Here is a 24,291-nt window from a genome sequence, read left to right as displayed (position 1 = left end):
AAACATACTAGTAAATCAACCAAAGATTGGCTGAAAAAGAAGAAATGGAGAGTCCTGGAATGGCCAAGTCAAAGTCCAGATTTGAATCCCATTGAGATGCTGTGGGGTGACTTGAAAAGGGCTGTACGTGCAAGAAACCCCTCAAACATCTCACAGCTGAAAAAGTTCTGCATTGAGGAGTGGGGTAAAATTTCCTCAGACCGATGTCGAAGACTGGTAGATGGCTACAAGAACCGTCTCACTGCAGTTATTTCAGCCAAAGGAGGTAACACTCGCTATTAGGGGCAAGGGTGTCCTATCTTTTTCCTCAGTTAGAATAGGCATTTTTGTAGAATGACATTTACAGAAGATCTTGAAAAGACTTTTCTTCAGTTTTCTTTGTTTAGTTGGATTACTTTAATCTCTCTGTATTGTTGAAACGGAGATGAAATAACCTTTTATTAAAAATGTTACAAAAAACCACATGCTTTCAAAGGGTGTCCTAATTTTTTCACATGACTGTATATTGTAGAGATTCACAAATGCTAGCCTTCAGATAAATACACAGAAGCATTTTTCCAGGGAAATCTTAAAATAACAAGTGTCCTTTATTGTTGGCACACAAACAATCAACAGGCAGCATTAATCGGCTTACTCCAGCCGACACTTAAAGAAAAAAACTATTACACAAGCCTTAGGCTACTTTCACACTAGCGTTCGATCGGATCCGTTCTGAACGGATCCGATCATAATAATGCAGACGGAGGCTCCGTTCAGAACGGATCTGTCTGCATTATTTTGGCATATAACAGCTAAGTGTGAAAATAGCCTCGTACGGATCCGTTCAGACTTTCAATGTAAAGTCAATGGGGGACGGATCCGCCTGAAGATTGAGCCATATTGTGGCATCTTCAAACGGATCCGTCCCCATTGACTTACATTGTAAGTCTGGACGGATCCGCACGCCTCCGCACGGCCAGGCGGACACCCGAACGCTGCAAGCAGCGTTCAGCTGTCCGCCTGTCCGTGCGGAGGCGAGCGGAGCGGAGGCTGAACGCCGCCAGACTGATGCAGTCTGAGCGGATCCGCTCCATTCAGACTGCATCAGGGCTGGACGGCTGCGTTCGGGTCCGCTCGTGAGCTCCTTCAAACGGAGCTCACGAGCGGACCGACGAACGCTAGTGTGAAAGTAGCCTAAGGCACAGTACCATAAATTCCACAGAGTATCTTGCATTGTCCTCTGTATCCAAGCAGAGACCCTTTGGTCTTTCATTCAGTTCCAAACACAAATACCCAGCCATGTAATCATCCCCACCTGACCCTGCTGGCTGACTTTTGCAAGCCATTCCAAACCTGGCCTGGATTGTGTTGAGTAATCACCCGCCCAACTCTATGACTACTCCCAATAAGAGCCATCCCGTATTAGCTTTTCACAGCTATGCTAACTACCTAAGTGTCCGTCAGCAACTGCTGCGGACATATGCACTAGTGGCTCCTACTGCACCGAGGCCAGGATCCTCGGTGACACATATCTTCCATCTATTATAGTCCCTTGTGCCTTTCTCCTATATATATATATATATATATACACACACACTAACACCTCACCCAGTAAATTAACCTCATAAACCACAAATTAAATGCTATATCAAAGGTACGATTGTATCAAAAATGTGGCTGGGCAGACAGTATAACGATGACAGCCCAAAAAATTATTATACCCAACATAATACCATCAAATAACCCCTGTTACATCATCCTACCTTTTAAGTTAGGCCAGTTTTACCCATCTGTAAAAATGGTTTTGGCATGTTATATAACACCAAAATGAGGCAAATCCACCGTGTGCATAATCAGAATCCCAAGCAGATCCCTCCATATAGGATTTTTTTTTATATATATTTACCTTTGTTATGATTTATGAGTTGTTTGTCTAAATTCTTAACATTCTGTGATTACAGGTGTTCCTGTTCCTTCTCTTCGACGAAGAATTTCAAAAAAGAGGGTGGCCGCAGCAACGGGTGTGGAGGAAGAGTCGGCTGAGCAGGCAGAGGAGGAGCAGCCTGGACCATCGCAGCCAGGGGATTCCTCTCCCCCACCTCCAGAAGAGGGAGACATGGAGGTCTACACCCCCAACCAGGAGGGTAAATATGTGCACACAGCTATATAATTAAATATCCATACAATGTTTATAAGAAAAAGGGCATAAAATGTTTTAAATTTGCGAAAAGTAGATAAATAAATAAAAAATTCAAATAAAAAAACTCAGTAATTTACATTAAAACCATAAAGTACCCAACTAATTCAAATTAAACATTACATAACTATAACAAAGTAATTCTGTACTCTCATTAAGAAATACCAAATTAGAGTTGTGGCGGCTTGATACCTTTTAATGGCCCAAAAATAATAATTACCATGTCATATAGCGAGCTTCCAAGAACTCAACAGTCCCTTCATCTGTCTTATATACAATAAGAAGGAAGACAATGCGGAATGAATGGACATTTGAAATATAAGATACAAACATATCAAAGACCATCATAATAAGTCTGCTATTATCTTGCAGATAAGGGGCTGAGTACGTATTATTGTCTTTAAATTGATGGCATCTCAGAGACCTGGTGCCACAACCATGTCTATAGAAGACTATTTTGATCTTGTAGTGTGTTCAAAATCCCTCTTAAAAATGTAATCCAGTCTTCGAAGTGTCAAGTAGTGTTTTTAAATTCACTTTTAACAAATTTTTGTCCTCAATTTGCATTCAAAAAATATTATAGCTCTTTTGTATTAAAAGTAAAATTTTAATATGAGAACTTTCATGTGTTATTCAGATTGACCATGGCCGTGCACTAGTGGCTCCTACTTCAACCAGGCCAGGGTCTGCGGTGACACATATCTTCCATCTATTATAGTCCCTTGTGCCTTTCTACAAATATATATGTACACACACACACACACCCACCCAGTAATTAACCTATTAAATGCTATCTGAAAGGTAATATTGTAATAGGGGTAAGGTAAGGGAGATCAGGATATTAGTGGACTAAAAAGAGGATTTTACATGACAGACTCCCTTTAACTGCTGAATAGAACAGCACTAAACAGTGCCTAAATAGCATATAGAAATCTAGTCATCTCGCCACCTTTCTGCAAGCGACTTTACCCCTCCTTCTATTAATAAAGTGACCATGACAACTAAATCAACTGTGAGTGAAGACAGACAGCAGATATTTAAAATGCGGCTGTGCAGACAGTATAACGATGACAGCCCAAAAATATAATATACCCAACATAATACCATCAAATAACCTCTTTTACGTCATACTACTTTTTAAGTTAGTCCCGTTATAGCCATCTGTAACACTTGTTTTGTCATGTAATATAAACACATAATGAGGCAAATCCTCCGTGTGGATAATCAGAATCCCATGCAGATCCCTCCATATAGGATATTTTTTTATTTTATTTACCTTTGTTATGACTTGTTAGTTGATTTGTCTAAATTCTTAACATTCTGTGATTACAGGTGTTCCCGTTCCTCCTGTACAGCAAATGGGTGAGGAGGAAGAGTTGGAGGAGCAGCCTGGACCCTCCACTGATCGAGGAGGACCATTACAGCCAGGGGATTCCTCTCCCCCACCTCCAGAAGAGGGGGACAAGGAGGTCTACACCCCCCATCAGGAGGGTAAATATGTGCACACAGCTATATAATTAAATATCCATACGATGTTTATAACAAAAAGGGCCTAAAATGATTTAAAAAAGCGAAAAGTAGAGAAATATATTTTTTTTTTTTAAAGCAAAATAAATCTGTAATCTACATTAAAACCATAAAGTATCCAACTAATTCACATTAAACATTACATAACTATAACCAAGTAATTCTGTGCTGTCTTTAATAAATACAAAATAAGAGTTGTGGTGGCTTGATGATACATTTTAATGGCCATAAAATAATACCTAATATGTCACATAGCGAGCTTCCAAGAACTCACCAGTCCCTTCATCTGTCGTATATACAATAAAAAGGGAGACATGGCGGAATAAATGGGCCTTTGAAATATAAGATACAAACATATCAAAGACCATCATAATAAGTCCGTTATTATCTTGCAGATAAGGGGCTGAGTACGTATTATTGTCTTTAAATTTATGGCATCTCAGAGACCTGGTGCCACGACTATGTCTATATAAGACTATTTGGATTTTGTAGTGTGTCCAAAATCCCTTTAAAAAAATTTTAGTCCTCAATTTGCATAAAAAAATTATAGCTCTTTTGTATTAGAAGTTATATTTTAAGATGAGAACTTTAATGTGTTATTCATATTGGCCATGGCCAACAGAAATGCTTAGCAACACAAAAGTGTAGATTGTTCTTTCATCTCAAAGAAACCAACTAAATACTATTATACTGTAATGAACTTGCATTAATTAACCCACTAAATAACATTATACTATATTGAAATAATAAAAAAACAACTATATAATTTTAAAAACTGTAAATAAAAAATAAATTGTTCTGTAAATGGACAGTACTGTAACAATAACTCCACACAAACCACTAACTGCCTTCATCATAATTGGAAGTAATTGTAATTTTTTTTTTTTTATCCTAACAGTTATTAGAAAACTTAAAAGGCGTCTCCTTGAGCAGCGGAAATCAGAAGCCAAGTCAATGCTGGCTATAAAAGCAGAAAAAAAAAAAATAGGCCTACTTCAGGCTCGGTTACACAGGCATTAGCGTCAGCTGGATGATGCTTACAAGAAGCTCGAGGAGCAGAGGAAGATGCATAATGAAGAGCTCCTGGAGATACAGCAAGAACTACAAAGTTTGCCTTAATTTTTTAGTATTTTATATTTTACCTACTTTCTAATTTATAAATAAATATTTTATTATGTTTAATCATTTGCTTTCGTATGCTTGATATTGTTATTTAATACATAAACTAGCTGTGCACCCAGCGTTGCTCGGGTATTTATTTATTGGAAATATATATTAAATAACAGTGACTTTAGCAATGGTCGACCCTTTATCAGTAAATTTCACGGTGACCGGCCCTTTAACTGTGAACTTCATAGCGTCCGTCAGTTGGCAGTTAGGATTTAAGTTAAAGGCTGGAGGCAGGCTTGTATTTGCTAATGCAGGTGATATTTTAGGAATATCTCGGGAACGGTACGTCCTAGAGAGCTGAGACCCCCGCATTATTTCTTTCCAGGTAGCAAGGGATGTTTATACCAAATTTTATTGAATTTGATGGTTGTGTTTTTGAGTTTTTGCGGAACATACATACATATACATCCTTTTTCATATATATATATATATATATATATATATATATACAGTGGCGGAAATAATTATTTGACCCCTCACTGATTTTGTAAGTTTGTCCAATGACAAAGAAATGAAAAGTCTCAGAACAGTATCATTTCAATGGTAGGTTTATTGTAACAGTGGCAGATAGCACATCAAAAGGAAAATCGAAAAAATAACTTTAAATAAAAGATAGCAACTGATTTGCATTTCATTGAGTGAAATAAGTATTTGAACCCCTACCAACCATTAAGAGTTCTGGCTCCCACAGAGTGGTTAGACACTTCTACTCAATTAGTCACCCTCATTAAGGACACCTGTCTTAACTAGTCACCTGTATAAAAGACACCTGTCCACAGAATCAATCAATCAAGCAGACTCCAAACTCTCCAACATGGGAAAGACCAAAGAGCTGTCCAAGGATGTCAGAGACAAAATTGTAGACCTGCACAAGGCTGGAATGGGCTACAAAACCATTAGCAAGAAGCTGGGAGAGAAGGTGAAAACTGTTGGTGCGATTGTTCGAAAATGGAAGGAGCACAAAATGACCATCAATCGACCTCGCTCTGGGGCTCCACGCAAGATCTCACCTCGTGGGGTGTCAATGGTTCTGAGAAAGGTGAAAAAGCATCCTAGAACTACACGGGAGGAGTTAGTTAATGACCTCAAATTAGCAGGGACCACAGTCACCAAGAAAACCATTGGAAACACATTACACCGCAATGGATTAAAATCCTGCAGGGCTCGCAAGGTCCCCCTGCTCAGGAAGGCACATGTGCAGGCCCGTCTGAAGTTTGCCAATGAACACCTGAATGATTCAGAGAGTGACTGGGAGAAGGTGCTGTGGTCTGATGAGACCAAAATAGAGCTCTTTGGCATTAACTCAACTCGCTGTGTTTGGAGGAAGAAAAATGCTGCCTATGACCCCCAAAACACCGTCCCCACCGTCAAGCATGGGGGTGGAAACATTTTGCTTTGGGGGTGTTTTTCTGCTAAGGGCACAGGACAACTTATTCGCATAAACGGGAAAATGGACGGAGCCATGTATCGTGAAATCCTGAGCGACAACCTCCTTCCCTCTGCCAGGAAACTGAAAATGGGTCGTGGATGGGTGTTCCAGCACGACAATGACCCAAAACATACAGCAAAGGCAACAAAGGAGTGGCTCAAGAAGAAGCACATTAAGGTCATGGAGTGGCCTAGTCAGTCTCCGGACCTTAATCCAATCGAAAACCTATGGAGGGAGCTCAAGCTCAGAGTTGCACAGAGACAGCCTCGAAACCTTAGGGATTTAGAGATGATCTGCAAAGAGGAGTGGACCAACATTCCTCCTAAAATGTGCGCAAACTTGGTCATCAATTACAAGAAACGTTTGACCTCTGTGCTTGCAAACAAGGGTTTTTCCACCAAGTATTAAGTCTTTTTTTGTTAGAGGGTTCAAATACTTATTTCACTCAATGAAATGCAAATCAGTTGCTATCTTTTATTTAAAGTTATTTTTTCGATTTTCCTTTTGATGTGCTATCTGCCACTGTTACAATAAACCTACCATTGAAATGATACTGTTCTGAGACTTTTCATTTCTTTGTCATTGGACAAACTTACAAAATCAGTGAGGGGTCAAATAATTATTTCCGCCACTGTATATTGTGTGTTTGGTATATAGTGTATGGTACCGTATATATATAGTGTGTATTGAGTGACATGAAAATGGACGTGCTATGTGCTGTGAATGTGATATAAATGTATCTGTTGTCCATACATACAGGCTACAAACATAGTGCTGTGTAATAACAAGAATACTTAGTACAGTGCAGAAATCTGTATTATCTATTTTTACCTTAAAAAAAATCATTTTTCGCTAGACTCGATTAACTTATAATAATCGTTCTGACATGCATGCGAAAGTACTGTAATATTACTTACGGCTACGATTATTTCATCCTCTGCTTTTACAAAGCGATGTCTCAGGATCTTTGCGGAGCACATTGTTCTTGAGTGTTTGGACTGTCTGTGAGTGGAGAGTCCAGTGAAAACAATTTATAGTCGCAATCTACATAAGGTGTCACCTCAGGTGACGTACTAGTGATGTCATGCGGTTGGGCACACGTATTAGGCTAGTTTCACACTAGCGTTCGGCTGTCCGCTCGTGAGCTCCATTTGAAGGGGCTCACGAGCGGACCCGAACGCTTCCGTCCAGCCCTGATGCAGTCTGAATGGATGCGGATCCGCTCAGAATGCATCAGTCTGGCAGCGTTCAGCCTCCGCTCCGCTCAGCAGGCGGACACCTGAACGCTGCTTGCAGCCTGGCCGTGCGGAGGCATGCGGATCCGTCCAGACTTACAATGTAAGGCTACTTTCACACTTGCGCTTGATCGGATCCGTTCTGAACGGATCCGATCATATTAATGCAGACGGAGGCTCCGTTCAGTACGGATCCGTCTGCATTAATAACTTAGAAAAATTTTGCAAGTGCGCTAGTAGCCTGAGCGGATCCGTTCAGACTTTCAATGTAAAGTCAATGGGGGACGGATCCGCTTGAAGATTGAGCCATATGGTGTCATCTTCAAGCGGATCCGTTCCCATTGACTTACATTGTAAGTCTGGACGGATCCGCACGCCTCCGCACGGCCAGGCGGACAGCTGAACACTGCAAGCAGCGTTCAGCTGTCCGCCTGTCCGTGCGGAGGCGAGCGGAGCGGAGGCTGAACGCCGCCAGACTGATGCAGTCTGAGCGGATCCGCATCCATTCAGACTGCATCAGGGCTGGACGGAGGCGTTCGGGTCCGCTCGTGAGCTCCTTCAAACGGAGCTCACGAGCGGACCGACGAACGCTAGTGTGAAAGTAGCCATAGTCAATGGGGACGGATCCGTTGAAGATGCCACAATATGGCTCAATCTTCAAACGGATCCGTCCCCCATTGACTTTCAATGTAAAAGTCTGGACGGATCCGCTCAGGCTAATTTCACACAGCTTTTTTTTGCCAATTTCACACTAGCGTTCGATCGGATCCATTCTGAACGGATCCGATCATATTAATGCAGACGGAGGCTCCGTTCAGAACGGATCCGTCTGCATTAAAATGGCAAAAAAAAAGCTAAGTGTGAAAATAGCCTCGTACGGATCCGTCCAGACTTTCAATGTAAAGTCAATGGGGGACGGATCCGCCTGAAGATTGAGCCATATTGTGGCATCTTCAAACGGATCCGTCCCCATTGACTTAGGCTACTTTCACACTAGCGTTCGGCTGTCCGCTCGTGAGCTCCGTTTGAAGGAGCTCACGAGCGGACCCGAACGCAGCCGTCCAGCCCTGATGCAGTCTGAATGGAGCGGATCCGCTCAGACTGCATCAGTCTGGCGGCGTTCAGCCTCCGCTCCGCTCGCCTCCGCACGGACAGGCGGACAGCTGAACGCTGCTTGCAGCGTTCGGGTGTCCGCCTGGCCGTGCGGAGGCGTGCGGATCCGTGCGGATCCGTCCAGACTTACAATGTAAGTCAATGGGGACGGATCCGTTTGAAGATGCCACAATATGGCTCAATCTTCAGGCGGATCCGTCCCCCATTGACTTTACATTGAAAGTCTGGACGGATCCGTACGAGGCTATTTTCACACTTAGCTGTTATATGCTAAAAATAATGCAGACGGATCCGTTCTGAACGGAGCCTCCGTCTGCATTATTATGATCGGATCCGTTCAGAACGGATCCGATCAAACGCTAGTGTGAAAGTAGCCTTACATTGTAAGTCTGGACGGATCCGCACGCCTCCGCACGGCCAGGCGGACACCCGAACGCTGCAAGCAGCGTTCAGCTGTCCGCCTGTCCGTGCGGAGGCGAGCGGAGCGGAGGCTGAACGCCGCCAGACTGATGCAGTCTGAGCGGATCCGCTCCATTCAGACTGCATCAGGGCTGGACGGCTGCGTTCGGGTCCGCTCGTGAGCCCCTTCAAACGGAGCTCACGAGCGGACACCCGAACGCTAGTGTGAAAGTAGCCTAATGCAGACGGATCCGTTCTGAACGGAGCCACCGTCTGCATTATTATGATCGGATCCGATCGAACGCTAGTGTGAAAGTAGCCTTAGGCATTACGATTTTTCTGTTAGAATATTCGTGAGCTCGAATATTATAATCGAGATTATTGGTTTAGAATAGAATAGGACGAATATTCTAAAAACGAATATACAGCAATATATTCTTAATTTCGAATATTCGTCATATTTGATCCATCTTTCCAGCTTCTATTCAGTTGCTTGTGGGCCAAGGACTCATTGACCCACAAGCAAGAAGCAAAGAGCAATATATTTTCAGATGAGAAAAAAATAAAAATAAAAAAATACGAATATTCGATTTCGCGAATATATAGAACCATATTCGAAATATTCGCGAAATCTCGAAGTTGCGATATTCGAGAAAAAAATTCGAGAATCGAATATTCGCGCTCAACACTAATAATGAAGAGCTGGAAGACCAATTAACACTAATTAGGTCAATTGACAACATGATTGGGTATAAAAAGAGCTTCTCAGAGTGGCAGTGTCTCTCAGAAGCCAAGATGGGTAGAGGATCACCAATTCCCACAATGTTGCGCAGAAAGCTAGTGGAGCAATATCAGAAAGGTGTTACCCAGCGAAAAATTGCAAAGACTTTGCATCTATCATCATCAACTGTGCATAACATCATCCGAAGATTCAGAGGATCTGGAACAATCTCTGTGCGTAAGGGTCAAGGCTGTAAAACCATACTGGATACCCGTGATCTCCGGGCCCTTAAACGACACTGCACCACAAACAGGAATGCTACTGCAAAGGAAATCACAGAATGGGCTCAGGAATAATTCCAGAAACCATTGCAAGTGAACACAATCCACCGTGCCATCCGCCGTTGCCAGCTAAAACTCTACAGTGCAAAGAAGAAGCCCTTCTTGCTTGTGGGCCAATGAGAAGGCTGCAATGTCTTTGTCTGAGCTTAGCCACTTCCCTAGCAAACAATAGGAAAGTTGCCTACCCCTTACTATATAAGAACCTCCCCAGCTATTTTCTACATTTTTTTAAGTTCTGAGAGAGACAGCTGCGTCATTGCTGTGCTCTGTGCTTTCCACTCATTACATTACATAGATAGATAGCTTATATACGTATTTTTTGCTTTACAGTATAAGACATACTTTTTCCCCCCAAAAGTGGGGGGGAAAATGTCTGTGCGTCTTATAATATGAATACTAACGAGTGCTTCCATTATGGAAGCGCTCACTAGTATGTATTAGGAGTGGGGAGCGAAGCGCCGCAAGCAAAGGTAAAACTTACCCTCCCTGGTCTGCGCCGCGGCTCCTCTTCAGCCGTCACGCTCCCATCTTTTCAGCCTGCGCTGCACTGTCCTGACCACGTACAGCGTCAGGACGTAGTACGCACACTATGATCTGACACTGAACGCAGTCATGTGACAGTGCAGCTCAGGCCGGAAAGATGGGAGCGCGACAGCTGAAGAGGAGCCACGGCGCAGGACAGGTAAGATTATTTTTTATTTTAGTCTGATCTGAGGCCTGATGGGCTATTCTGATGTCTGGGTGTACTGATGGGCTATTCTGAGGTCTGAGGGTACTGATGGGCTGATCTGAGGTATGGGGGTACTGATGGGCCAAGTTGAGGTCTGGGGGTACAGATGGGCTAATCTGAGGTCTAGGGGTACTGATGGGCTAATCTGAGGTCGGAAGTTTGATGGACTAATCTGAGGTCTGGGGGTACTGATGAGCTATTCTGAGGTCTGGGGGTACTGATGGGCCAATCTGAGATCTGGGGGTACTTAAGGGCTAATCTGAGGTCTGGGGGTACTGATGGGCTAATCTGAAGTCTGGGGGTCTGATGGGCTAATCTAAGGTCTGGGGGTACTGATTGGCTAATCTGAGGTCTGATGGGCTAATCTGAGGTCTGGGGGTACTGATGGGCTATTCTGAGGTCTGATGAAAATTATTTTTTTCTTATTTTCCTACTCTAAAATCTGGGGTGCGTCTTATCATCGGGTGTGTCTTATAAAGCAAAAAATAAGGTATATAATACAGATAGTTAGTGGGAGATAGTCAGTGTAGGTTAGATTGTGATATAGTGGAGCTGATAGGTTCTGCTGTCCATACATACATGTAGACCTGCTAGAATGTAAAGTTTCACTTATTGCGCCAAAATATTCACACCATTAGTGCTGATTAGCGCAATCACAAATATATTGCAGCACTCTAACTGCATATAAAGCCATTTTTAATGTTCTGCCGTGCTAATCATTTTCTCCAGTCTCAGGAAACTTCTAGCAGCTTGGAAAATGTAGCAAAAGTGACACTCGCCCGTATTTCGCACGCAATATTACATTGCCGGTTTTTCACAATCAAGAAAATAATCTCGAATTTGCGAATATATGACGAATATTTGCCCAAATATTCGTGAAATATTGCAAATTTGAATATAGCCCCTGCCGCTTATCTCTATCTAACATAAGATATCTCAAGCATACAGGAAAATTAAATAAAGATACAGTAAATCTCTATACTGATATATGCTAGTGATCAACTTCTCCCCTGACCAGTTCAGAATAAAAAGTAGTTGTCCTGATGAGACATGTCTTGACTTTAGGAGATCCCTCTGGTCGTGTTGTATATTTTGCCCTGAAGCAATTGCATCAGAGGAAATGTACAGTAGTATTGTATGACATGAAGCTTGTTCAAATTAATGTTCTACTGTAGCAAGTAATATGTCTAGGAACTGGAGCCATCAGAGGTAGAATGGGTGTTTGCAGTAGCTCAGTTCTGACTCATAGTGGGTGAACCCATCCTTATTGGAGAATGTAATAATCTAAAAAATATAGTAGGTTGAAAGTACCGTATCCATCGTTAATTTCTTCAAATATTGGGATATGAGGTCTTTCTGAGAATTCGTCGGCATAGTCCACAAGAGCACTTTTCACGGTCTCGTAGCCAGACAGCACCACCATTTTCACACTGCCCATTTTAATGCTGTATATGGGGCCATATTTTTTCGAAAGCTGAAATTAAATAAACATTTATGCAAGGGATCAAATATTTATATTGGTTTTATACAGAGAAAACAGAGAAAAAAATCATGATAATAATAATTCCTTTTACTATAGTGTCCCGATTTACAGTATGATTGGACACACCGTACATTAGAATGTTATTTTTAGTATTTTCAACATCTTCTTAGCTTAGGTCAGTTAGGTCTTCATTAGTTTAGTAATTTTTTAAATTAATTGAATAGTGCATTTATTACATTTGCATATGTATACAGTACCACACACTTGCAAAAGAAAATAGGCTGCAAAAGAGCATGATTTTTGCATTAAAGGGGTTGTCTCGTGATATCATCTGATCCCCATCCGATCCACAGGATAGAGGATAAGCATCTGGTGGTGGTCCTTCTGTGAGGACCCCCGCCTATCATGAGAACAGGGGTCCCGGGTTTCCCATAAGAAGGGAACAGCAGGTTGAGCAGGGACTCTGCGCTCCATTCATTCTCCATAAAGCTTATCCTGTAAAATACTGGATATGTTCATATCTTAGCACATGCCCTTATTTGTGGTATAAAAAAAAAAAATATGGCATAAAACTAAAGTAAATTAAATAATCCAACTTTTAAAAAAAACCTTACACTTTTGAAGTCTCTGTACAAAAAGAAACACAAATTAACCTGGTCTGAAAGCAAAATAATATAATAGCAATAATTCAAATACTACCCTGTAGTGAATACTAGCATTATTGGTAGTAATAATAGTAATAATTAGAGACGAGCAAATTTCATGCTATGAAATTCGTTCACGCTTCGTTTGGTGGTAAAAGCAGAATTGCGTTATGGATTCCATTACCACAGACCATAACGCAATTCTATGACGGAATACATAACGGAATGCCTTTATTCCGGCATAATAGAAGTCTATGGCCTGCATAACAGATCCCTTCCCATTTCCGTTATGCAGGAGAGGACTACCCTGCATAATGGAAACAAGATGGGTCTGTTTTGCAGCCCATAGACTTCAATTATGATGGAATGAATAACGGAAAAGTCATTGACTTCTAAAGGGGTCGTTGGAGCACCCGCCCTGAAAAGGGCAACCCCCAGCCTGCTGGAACCTTGGACCTGTGCTAGATAACCCTGTTGCTTACTAGACCCTCATAGCCCCAACCCCCAACTCGCTTCGCCAGGTTCTTCGGCTCATCAGAGAGCAGCGTCATGGGTAGTTGCAGTACAGAATGGCAGTGGCAAGTGAACACTGCAAACCACTTCCATTTAAGCACCAAGTCCCTCCCTATGTTTTGGTAGGAGCCCGTTCAGCAAAATCAAAGGGCTTCTGAAGGTTCCCAGTTTGGTCATGGTTAACTGCCTGTAAAGACACGCATAAGGTATGGCTCAGCAGGCAGTGTCTCAGAATCCCCTATACCACAATAGTATTCTATTGCAGTGCATGAGACAAGCGATTGAAAGATCAAATGTACCAGTACCCTGTAACTGTGGAGAAAGTAAAAAAATATATAAAAAATGGAAACCATCCCCTTTTCCTATTTTTACATATAAAAAGAAACAATAAATAAAAAAAGAAACCCTGTGTCCAAAAACTAATGTAGAATTATTTTTTTCCTGCCAATCCACCATTTGCCATTTTTGTTCATCCTGTCCACCCAAAAAAATTGACTAAAAGTGATTAAAAAGCTGTGTGTACCAAAACAAATTGTACCAATAAAAAGTATAGTTCACCCAACAAAAAACAAGCCCTCAAACAGGTCTACAGACAGAAATATAAAAAAATAGTTATGGCTGTTAGAAAAGGTGATGCAAGGAGAATTCAGATTTTATTCAAAGGTTTTTCAAGCAAAACTATAAAAAAAATTGGTATTGTATTGACCTGGAGAATAGGAACAATACTGTATGTCATTTTTAGCACACAGTGAAAATTTTTATTTCAAAACCCCAAAAACCTTGGTGGAAATATGTTGTTTTTTTTGTTTTATTTCACCCACAAATAAGTTTTTCCAGTTTCCCATTACAAGACTTGATAAATGAAATGGTGCCATTAAAAAAAGTACATCTTGTCCTGCAAAAAATAAGCCTTCATTTGATTAAAGTTTAAAAAGTTATGACTCTTGGAGTGTGGAGAAAAAAAGTGAAAATGAAAAAACAAAACTGTGCTCCAAGGTGTTTTCTTAGATTTTTCTTCAAGATAGTTCATCAATATCAGATTGGTGGGGATCTAACACTCGGGACTAGAGTTGAGCGGACACCTGGATGTTCGGGTTCGAGAAGTTCGGCCGAACTTCCCGGAAATGTTCGGGTTCGGGATCCGAACCCAATCCGAACTTCGTCCCGAACCCGAACCCCATTGAAGTCAATGGGGACCTGAACTTTTCGGCACTAAAAAGGCTGTAAAACAGCCCAGGAAAGGGCTAGAGGGCTGCAAAAGGCAGCAACATGTAGGTAAATCCCATGCAAACAAATGTGGATAGGGAAATGAATTAAAATAAAAATAAAATAAATAAAAATTAACCAATATCAATTGGAGAGAGGTCCCATAGCAGAGAATCTAGCTTCACGTCACCCACCACTGGAACAGTCCATTTTCAGATATTTAGGCCCCGGCACCAAGGCAGAGGAGAGAGGTCCCGTAACAGAGAATCTGGCTTCATGTCAGCAGAGAATCAGTCTTCATGTCATAGCAGAGAATCAGGCTTCACGTCAGCCACCACTGCAACAGTCCATTGTCATATATTTAGGCCCAGCACCCAGGCAGAGGAGAGAGGTCCCGTAACAGAGAATCTGTCTTCATGTCAGCAGAGAATCAGTCTGCATGTCATAGCAGAGAATCAGGCTTCTCGTCAGCCACCACTGCAACAGTCCATTGTCATATATTTAGGCCCAGCACCCAGGCAGAGGAGAGAGGTCCCGTAACAGAGGATCTGGCTTCATGTCAGCAGAGAATCAGTCTGCATGTCATAGCAGAGAATCAGGCTTCACGTCAGCCACCACTGCAACAGTCCATTGGTATATATTTAGGCCCAGCACCCAGGCAGAGGAGAGAGGCCCCGTAACAGTGAATCTGTCTACATGTCAGCAGAGAATCAGTCTGCATGTCATAGCAGAGAATCAGGCTTCACGTCAGCCACCAGTGCAACAGTCCATTGTCATATATTTAGACCCAGCACCCAGGCAGAGGAGAGAGGTCCTGTAACAGAGGATCTGGCTTCATGTCAGCAGAGAATCAGTCTACATGTCATAGCAGAGAATCAGGCTTCACGTCAGCCACCACTGCAACAGTCCATTGTCATATATTTAGGCCCAGCACCCAGGCAGAGGAGAGAGGTCCCGTAACAGAGAATCTGTCTTCATGTCAGCAGAGAATCAGTCTGCATGTCATAGCAGAGAATGAGGCTTCACGTCAGCCACCACTGCAACAGTCCATTGGCATATATTTAGGCCCAGGCACCCAGGCAGAGGAGAGAGGTCCCGTAACAGAGAATCTGTCTTCATGTCAGCAGAGAATCAGTCTGCATGTCATAGCAGAGAATCAGGCTTCACGTCAGCCACCACTGCAACAGTCCATTGGCATATATTAAGGCCCAGCACCCAGTCAGAGGAGAGAGGTCCCGTAACAGAGGATCTGGCTTCAAGTCAGCAGAGAATCAGTCTGCATGTCATAGCAGAGAATCAGGCTTCACGTCAGCCACCACTGCAACAGTCCATTGTCATATATTTAGGCCCAGCACACAGGCAGAGGAGAGAGGTCCCGTAACAGAGAATCTGTCTCCATGTCAGCAGAGAATCAGGCTTCACGTCAGCCACCACTGCAACAGTCCATTGGCATATATTTAGGCCCAGCACCCAGGCAGAGGAGAGAGGTCCCGTAACAGAGGATCTGGCTTCATGTCAGCAGAGAATCAGTCTGCATGTCATAGCAGAGAATCAGGCTTTACGTCACCCAACATTGGAACAGTCCATTGGCACATATTTAGGCCCCGACACCCAGACAGAAGAGAGGTTCATTCAACTTTGGGTAGCCTCGCAATATAATGGTAAAATGAAAATAAAAAATAGGATTGAATGAGGAAATGCCCTGGAGTACAATAATATATGGTTTAGGGGAGGTAGTTAATGTCTAATCTGCACAAGGGATGGACAGGTCCTGTGGGATCCATGCCTGGTTCATTTTTATGAACGTCAGCTTGTCCACATTGGCTGTAGACAGGCGGCTGCGTTTGTCTGTAATGACGCCCCCTGCCGTGCTGAATACACGTTCAGACAAAACGCTGGCCGCCGGGCAGGCCAGCACCTCCAAGGCATAAAAGGCTAGCTCTGGCCACGTGGACAATTTAGAGACCCAGAAGTTGAATGGGGCCGAACCATCAGTCAGTACGTGGAGGGGTGTGCACACGTACTGTTCCACCATGTTAGTGAAATGTTGCCTCCTGCTAACACGTTGCGTATCAGGTGGTGGTGCAGTTAGCTGTGGCGTGTTTACAAAACTTTTCCACATCTCTGCCATGCTAACCCTGCCCTCAGAGGAGCTGGCCGTGACACAGCTGCCTTGGCGACCTCTTGCTCCTCCTCTGCCTTGGCCTTGGGCTTCCACTTGTTCCCCTGTGACATTTGGGAATGCTCTCAGTAGCGCGTCTACCAACGTGCGCTTGTACTCGCGCATCTTCCTATCACGCTCCAGTGCAGGAAGTAAGGTGGGCACATTGTCTTTGTACCGTGGATCCAGCAGGGTGGCAACCCAGTAGTCCGCACAGGTTAAAATGTGGGCAACTCTGCTGTCGTTGCGCAGGCACTGCAACATGTAGTCGCTCATGTGTGCCAGGATGCCCAGGGGTAAGGACAAGCTGTCCTCTGTGGGAGGCGTATCGTCATCGTCCTGCCTTTCCCCCCAGCCACGCACCAGTGATGGGCCCGAGCTGCGTTGGGTGCCTCCCCGCTGTGACCATTTTTAATCCTCATCCTCCTCCACCTCCTCCTCATCCTCGTCCTCCTCGTCCTCCAGTAGTGGGCCCTGGCTGGCCACATTTGTACCTGGCCTCTGCTGTTGCAAAAAAACTCCCTCTGAGTCACTTCGAACTGACTGGCCTGAAAGTGCTAAAAATGACCCCTCTTCCTCCTCCTCTTCCTCCTGGGCCACCTCCTCTTCCATCATCGCCCTAAGTGTTTTCTCAAGGAGACATAGAAGTGGTATTGTAACGCTGATAACGGCGTCATCGCCACTGGCCATGTTGGTGGAGTACTCGAAACAGCGCAACAGGGCACACAGGTCTCGCATGGAGGCCCAGTCATTGGTGGTGAAGTGGTGCTGTTCCGTAGTGCGACTGACCCGTGCGTGCTGCAGCTGAAACTCCACTATGGCCTGCTGCTGCTCGCACAGTCTGTCCAGCATGTGCAAGGTGGAGTTCCACCTGGTGGGCACGTCGCATATGAGGCGGTGAGCGGGAAGGCCGAAGTTACGCTGTAGCGCAGACAGGCGAGCAGCGGCAGGATGTGAACGCCGGAAGCGCGAACAGACGGCCCGCACTTTATGCAGCAGCTCTGACATGTCGGGGTAGTTGTGAGTGAACATCTGCACCACCAAATTCAGCACATGTGCCAAGCAAGGGATGTGCGTCAAACCGGCTAGTCCCAGAGCTGCAACGATATTTCGCCCTTAATCACACACCACCAGGCCAGGCTTGAGGCTCACCGGCAGCAACCACTCGTCGGTCTGTTGTTCTATACCCCGCCACAACTCCTGTGCGGTGTGGGGCCTGTCCCCCAAACATATGAGTTTCAGAATGGCCTGTTGACGTTTACCCCGGGCTGTGCTGAAGTTGGTGGTGAAGGTGTGTGGCTGACTGGATGAGCAGGTGAAAGAAGAGGAGGAGGAAGCCGAGAAGGAGGAGGTGGCAACAGGAGGCAAAGAATGTTGCCCTGCGATCCTTGGCGGCGGAAGGACGTGCGCCAAACAGCTCTCCGCCTGGGGCCCAGCTGCCACTACATTTACCCAGTGTGCAGTTAGGGAGATATAGCGTCCCTGGCCGTGCTTACTGGTCCACGTATCTGTGGTTAGGTGGACCTTGCCACAGATGGCGTTGCGCAGTGCACACTTGATTTTATCGGATACTTGGTTGTGCAGGGAAGGCACGGCTCTCTTGGAGAAGTAGTGCCGGCTAGGAGCAACATACTGTGGGACAGCAAGCGACATGAGCTGTTTGACAGCATTTCATAGGCCAGTAGTTTAGAAATGCTGGCATTCAGGGCCAGGGATCGAGGGTGGCTAGGTGGGAATTTACGCTTTCTCTCAAATGTTTGTGAGATGGAGAGCTGAACGCTGGCGTGTGACATGGTTGAGATGCTTGGTGACGGAGGTGGTGGTGGTGTTGGTGGTACATCCCCTGTTTGCTGGGCGGCAGGTGCCAACGTTCCTCCAGAGGCGGAGGAAGAGGCCGAGGCGGCAGCAGCAGAAGAGGCCGAGGCGGCAGCAGCAGAAGAGGTAGCAGGGGGAGCCTGAGTGACTTCCTTGTTTTTAAGGTGTTTACTCCACTGCAGTTCATGCTTTGCATGCAGGTGCCTGGTCATACAGGTTGTGCTAAGGTTCAGAACGTTAATGCCTCACTTCAGGCTCTGATGGCACAGCGTGCAAACCACTCGGGTCTTGTCGTCAGCACATTGTTTGAAGAAGTGCCATGCCAGGGAACTCCTCGAAGCTGCCTTTGGGGTGCTCGGTCCCAGATGGCGGCGGTCAGTAGCAGGCGGAGTCTCTTGGCGGCGGGTGTTCTGCTTTTGCCCACTGCTCCCTCTTTTGCTACGCTGTTGGCTCGGTCTCACCACTGCCTCTTCCTCCGAACTGTGAAAGTCAGTGGCACGACCTTCATTCCATGTGGGGTCTAGGACCTCATTGTCCCCTGCATCGTCTTCCACCCAGTCTTGATCCCTGAACTCCTGTTCAGTCTGCACACTGCAGAAAGATGCAGCAGTTGGCACCTGTGTTTCGTCATCATCAGAGATATGCTGAGGTGGTATTCCCATGTTCTCATAATCAGGAAACATAAGTGGTTGTGCGTCAGTGCATTCTATGTCTTTCACCGCTGGGGAAGGGCTGGGTGGATGCCCTTGGGAAACCCTGCCAGCGGAGTCTTCAAACAGCATAAGAGACTGCTGCATAACTTGAGGCTGAGACAGTTTCCCTGGTATGCATGGGGGTGATGTGACAGACTGATGGGGTTGGTTTTCAGGCGCCATCTGTGCGCTTTCTGCAGAAGACTGGGTGGGAGATAATGTGAACGTGCTGGATCCACTGTCGGCCACCCAATTGACTAATGCCTGTACCTGCTCAGGCCTTACCATCCTTAGAACGGCATTGGGCCCCACCAAATATCGCTGTAAATTATGGCGGCTACTGGGACCTGAGGTAGTTGGTACACTAGGACGTGTGGCTGTGGCAGAACGGCCACGTCCTCTCCCAGCACCAAAGGGTCCACTAACACCACCACGACCATGTCCGCGTCCTTTACTAGATGTTTTCCTCATTGTTATCGTTCACCACAACAACAAAAATATTATTTGACCCAATGTATTGAATTCAAATTCAGGCCTTTTTTTAAAGACAACTAACACTATCTGGCTATCTATTTAGGTACCGTATTACACTAATACAGGCACAGCAGTAACCACAGATTTAGCTGACTATAAATTTAAGGCCTATTATTTAGGCGCTGGGTGACAGGTTTAGGTTTACTGACAGAATTAGACTTGGAAATGCACAGTAGCGTGTGTGTGAAGTTATTCAGAATGACCCTATGTGCACCTTGAATCTGATATACCCTTTTAGGGATAGATTTCAAATAGCTCTGATACAGCAGAAACCACTAAATGAGGAAATTGCTAAATTGGGAATTGTATTTCAACCCAGAACAAAAAATGTGCTTTGACGGACACTAAATAACTTGCCCAGCCACAACAGTACAGCAGTAACGACAGATTTAGCTGGATATAAATTTGAGGCCTAGTATTTAGGCGCTGGGTGACAGGTATAGGTTTACTGACAGAATTAGACTTGGAAATGCACAGTAGCGTGTGTGTGAAGTTATTCAGAATGACCCTATGTGCACCTTGAATATTATATACCCTTTTAGGGATAGATTTCAAATAGCTCTGATACAGCAGAAACCACTAAATGAGGAAATTGCTAAATTGGGAATTGTATTTCAACCCAGAATAAAAAAATGTGCTTTGACGGACACTAAATAACTTGCCCAGCCACAACAGTACAGCAGTAACGACAGATTTAGCTGGATATAAATTTGAGGCCTAGTATTTAGGCGCTGGGTGACAGGTATAGGTTTACTGACAGAATTAGACTTGGAAATGCACAGTAGCGTGTGTGTGAAGTTATTCAGAATGACCCTAGGTGCACCTTGAATATTATATACCCTTTTAGGGATAGATTTCAAATAGCTCTGATACAGCAGAAACCACTAAATTAGGAAATTGCTAAATTGGGAATTGTATTTCAACCCAGAACAAAAAATGTGCTTTGACGGACACTAAATAACTTGCCCAGCAACAACAGTACAGCAGTAACGACAGATTTAGCTGGATATAAATTTGAGGCCTAGTATTTAGGCGCTGGGTGACAGGTATAGGTTTACTGACAGAATTAGACTTGGAAATGCACAGTAGCGTGTGTGTGAAGTTATTCTGAATGACCCTATGTGCACCTTGAATATTATATACCCTTTTAGGGATAGATTTCAAATAGCTCTGATACAGCAGAAACCACTAAATTAGGAAATTGCTAAATTGGGAATTGTATTTCAACCCAGAACAAAAAATGTGCTTTGACGGACACTAAATAACTTGACCAGCCACACCAGTAACGACAGATTTAGCTGGATATAAACTTGAGGCCTAGTATTTAGGCGCTGGGTGACAGGTATACGTTTACTGACAGAATAAGACTGGGATATGGCCAAAAAATAACCACACTATTGATGGTTAAATGCACTTGGTGTGACAGCTTGACCAACCACACTACTGAGGGTTAAATGCACTTGGTGACAGGCGCAGCTTGCCCCTGATGTAGTATATGGCCAAAAAATAAACAGACTATTGCTGGTTAAATGCACTTGGTGTGACAGCTTCACCCTGATGTAGGATTTAGCCAAAAAACAACCACACCTTTGAGGGTTAAATGCACTTGATGTCAGCTTGTGCTGGCGCAACACAAGACACAAAATGGCCGCCGATCACCCCAGAAGAAAGTGACTGAAAAACGCTCTGGGCAGCCTAAAAACAGTGAGCAATTCAATAGCAGCAGTTCAATCATCCACAGCTGCAGATCGATCATTGGATGGAGTCTTTTGGAGGAGTTAATCAGCCTAATCTCGCCCTACTGTCGCAGCTGCAAACTCTCCCTACGCTAATCAGAGCAGAGTGACGGGCGGCGCTATGTGACTCCAGCTTAGATAGAGGCTGGGTCACATGGTGCTCTGGCCAAACACAGCCATGCCAATAGTAGGCATGGCTGTGACGGCCTCTTGGGGCAAGTAGTATGACACTTGTTGATTGGCTGCTTTGCAGCCTTTCAAAAAGCGCCAAGAAAGCGACGAACACCGAACCCGAACCCGGACTTTTACGAAAATGTCCGGGCTCGGGTCCGTGTCACGGACACCCCAAAATTCGGTACGAACGCGAACTATACAGTTCGGGTTCGCTCATCCCTACTCGGGACCCTTTCTGATCAGCTGTTTTAGAAGGCACTGCTGCTTGCAGTACCGTTGTGGCCCTCTCTCAGCTCATCGTACATTGTATAGCAGTTGTGCTTGGTATCACAGCTCAGCCATGAGGTGAGAGAAGGCCGTGGCAGTACTGCAAGTTCTGGTGCCTTCTCAAACAGATGATCCAAAAGAAATTTTAGTGGAAAATCTTAGATAACTAAGTTAATGCTGCGAGCATGAGATCATTATGCACCTGGCATATGGCTGTGAAGATGGCGTGGGTGGCTCTCTAGGCATTGGCCCACAAGGAAATTTCCCTGTGGGGATCATAGCCGGTCCACCCACTGAGTACCCCTCTTATCGATAAGAATCATAGGCCTAAAATGATTGCAAAATCTGTCTTTGCGTACACTAAGCATCTTTAACCACTTCCCGACCACCCATTGACTATAAACGTCCTGGGCAGTCGGGTTTATCTCTGAATGGATGTCCTGAAACATCCTTTCAGAGATGGCAGCTGCCGAGCGGGGGGTCTGCCGATTCCTGTCCCGTCCCGCTGGTCATGTGACCGCCGGGGCCAGGAGAGTGCAGGAGCTGTTGGGTCTTCCACAAACCTCGATCAGCCCTGCACTGAGGCTGTACAGCTCTCTAGGCTCTGCCCCAGTTACAGGAGAAATCAATAGTGGGAAAAAAAAAAGTGAAGTTAAATATCCCCCAGAGGTCTTGAAGGACCTTATGGGGGACAAAAAGTGTAAAATAAAAAAAATTAAAAATTAAAATAAAGTTTTTTATTTAAAAAAATATAATAACAAAGTTTCACATGCGATGGACCATGTGATGGACCATGCGATGAGCGTAGTGACGTCACCAAATGTCCTTTTCCTGCCAGGTCATCAAAGAAGAAAAAATAAGTTGAGCCGGGCAGCGCGAACAACAATAATTAATTTTTTTAACCTCTCCATCCCTAATTTACTTAGCATTCTGTATTAAGAATGCTATTATTTTCCCTTATAACCATGCTTTAAGGGAAAATAATAATGTTCGGGTCGCCATCCCGATTATCTCCTAGCAACCATGCATGAAAATCACACCGCATCTGCACTTGCTTGCGGATGCTTGCGATTTTCACGCACTTCTATGGGGCCTGCGTTGGGTGAAAAATGCACAATATAGAGCATGCTGCAATTTTCACGCAATGCACAAGTGATGCGTGAAAATCACTGCTCGTGCCCACAGCCCTATAGAAATGAAAAAATGCTCTTATTGTGTAAAACTTAAAAAAATAGACATATTTGGTATTGCCGCGTCCATAACAACTCACTCTACAAAAATATCACATGATCTACTCCAGGGATGGGCAAACTGCGGCTCTCCAGCTGTTGTAAAACTACAACTCCCAGTATGTCCAGTCTACAGCCTACAGCAGGGTATGATGGGATTTGTAGTTTTACAACAGCTGGAGAGCCGCAGTTTGCCCATCACTGATCTACCCAATCAAGTGAATCGCATTAAAAAAACTAATAAAAATTATACTAAAACAGCTTTTTTTTGTCACCTCACCTCACATAATATCAATCAAACAAAAAGTTGTATGTATCCCAAAATGGTAGCAATAAAAACGTTACCTCATCCCGCAAAAAAACAAGCGCTCACACAAGAACATAGCCAGAAAATGGCAATGGTAAATTCTCTTTCCATGGGGGATTTCTAATCCTCCTAAGGCCTCATGCACACGACAGTTTTTTTTCACGGTCCGCAAAAACGGGGTCCGTGGGTCCGTTATCCGTGACCGTTTTTTCGTCCGTAGGTCTTCCTTGATTTTTGGAGGATCCACGGACATGAAAAAAAAGTCGTTTTGGCGTCCGCCTGGCCGTGCGGAGCCAAATGGATCCGTCCTGAATTACAATGCAAGTCAATGGGGACGGATCCGTTTGACGTTGACACAATATGGTGCAATTGCAAACGGATCCGTCCCCATTGACTTTCAATGTAAAGTCAGGAGTCCCTTTACTTTCACACTCGTGTTCATAATGCAGACGGTGGCTCTGTTCAGAGCGGATCCGTCTGCATTATATTGTTAAAACATTTCTAAGTGTGAAAATAGCCTCAGACGGATCCGTCCAGACTTTACATTGAAAGTCAATGAGGGACGGATCCGTTTGAAAATTGAGCCACAGTGTGTCATCTTCAAACGGATCCGTCCCCATTGACTTACATTATAAGTCTGGACGGATCCGCTTGCCTCCGCACGGCCAGGCGGACACCCGAACATAACT

The 24,291-nt window shown here is 44.4% G+C and overlaps 1 protein-coding gene across 1 annotated transcript in view; it reads right to left on the bottom strand.

The window, feature by feature from the left end:
- The window catches only part of LOC122935951 (cytochrome P450 2K4-like), a 111,058-nt gene that overhangs the window by 55,110 nt on the left and 31,657 nt on the right, over window positions 1-24,291 (bottom strand). Inside the window, exon 2 of the mRNA XM_044291916.1 lies at window positions 12,153-12,315. Within this exon, the coding sequence (XP_044147851.1) occupies window positions 12,153-12,315 (163 nt within the window). The remainder of the gene's footprint in view (window positions 1-12,152; window positions 12,316-24,291) is intronic.

The sequence above is a fragment of the Bufo gargarizans genome, chromosome 4 (assembly GCF_014858855.1).
Source record: "Bufo gargarizans isolate SCDJY-AF-19 chromosome 4, ASM1485885v1, whole genome shotgun sequence".
In the NCBI taxonomy this organism is placed as follows: domain Eukaryota; kingdom Metazoa; phylum Chordata; class Amphibia; order Anura; family Bufonidae; genus Bufo; species Bufo gargarizans.
This window is presented reverse-complemented; position numbering and strand designations above follow the sequence as displayed.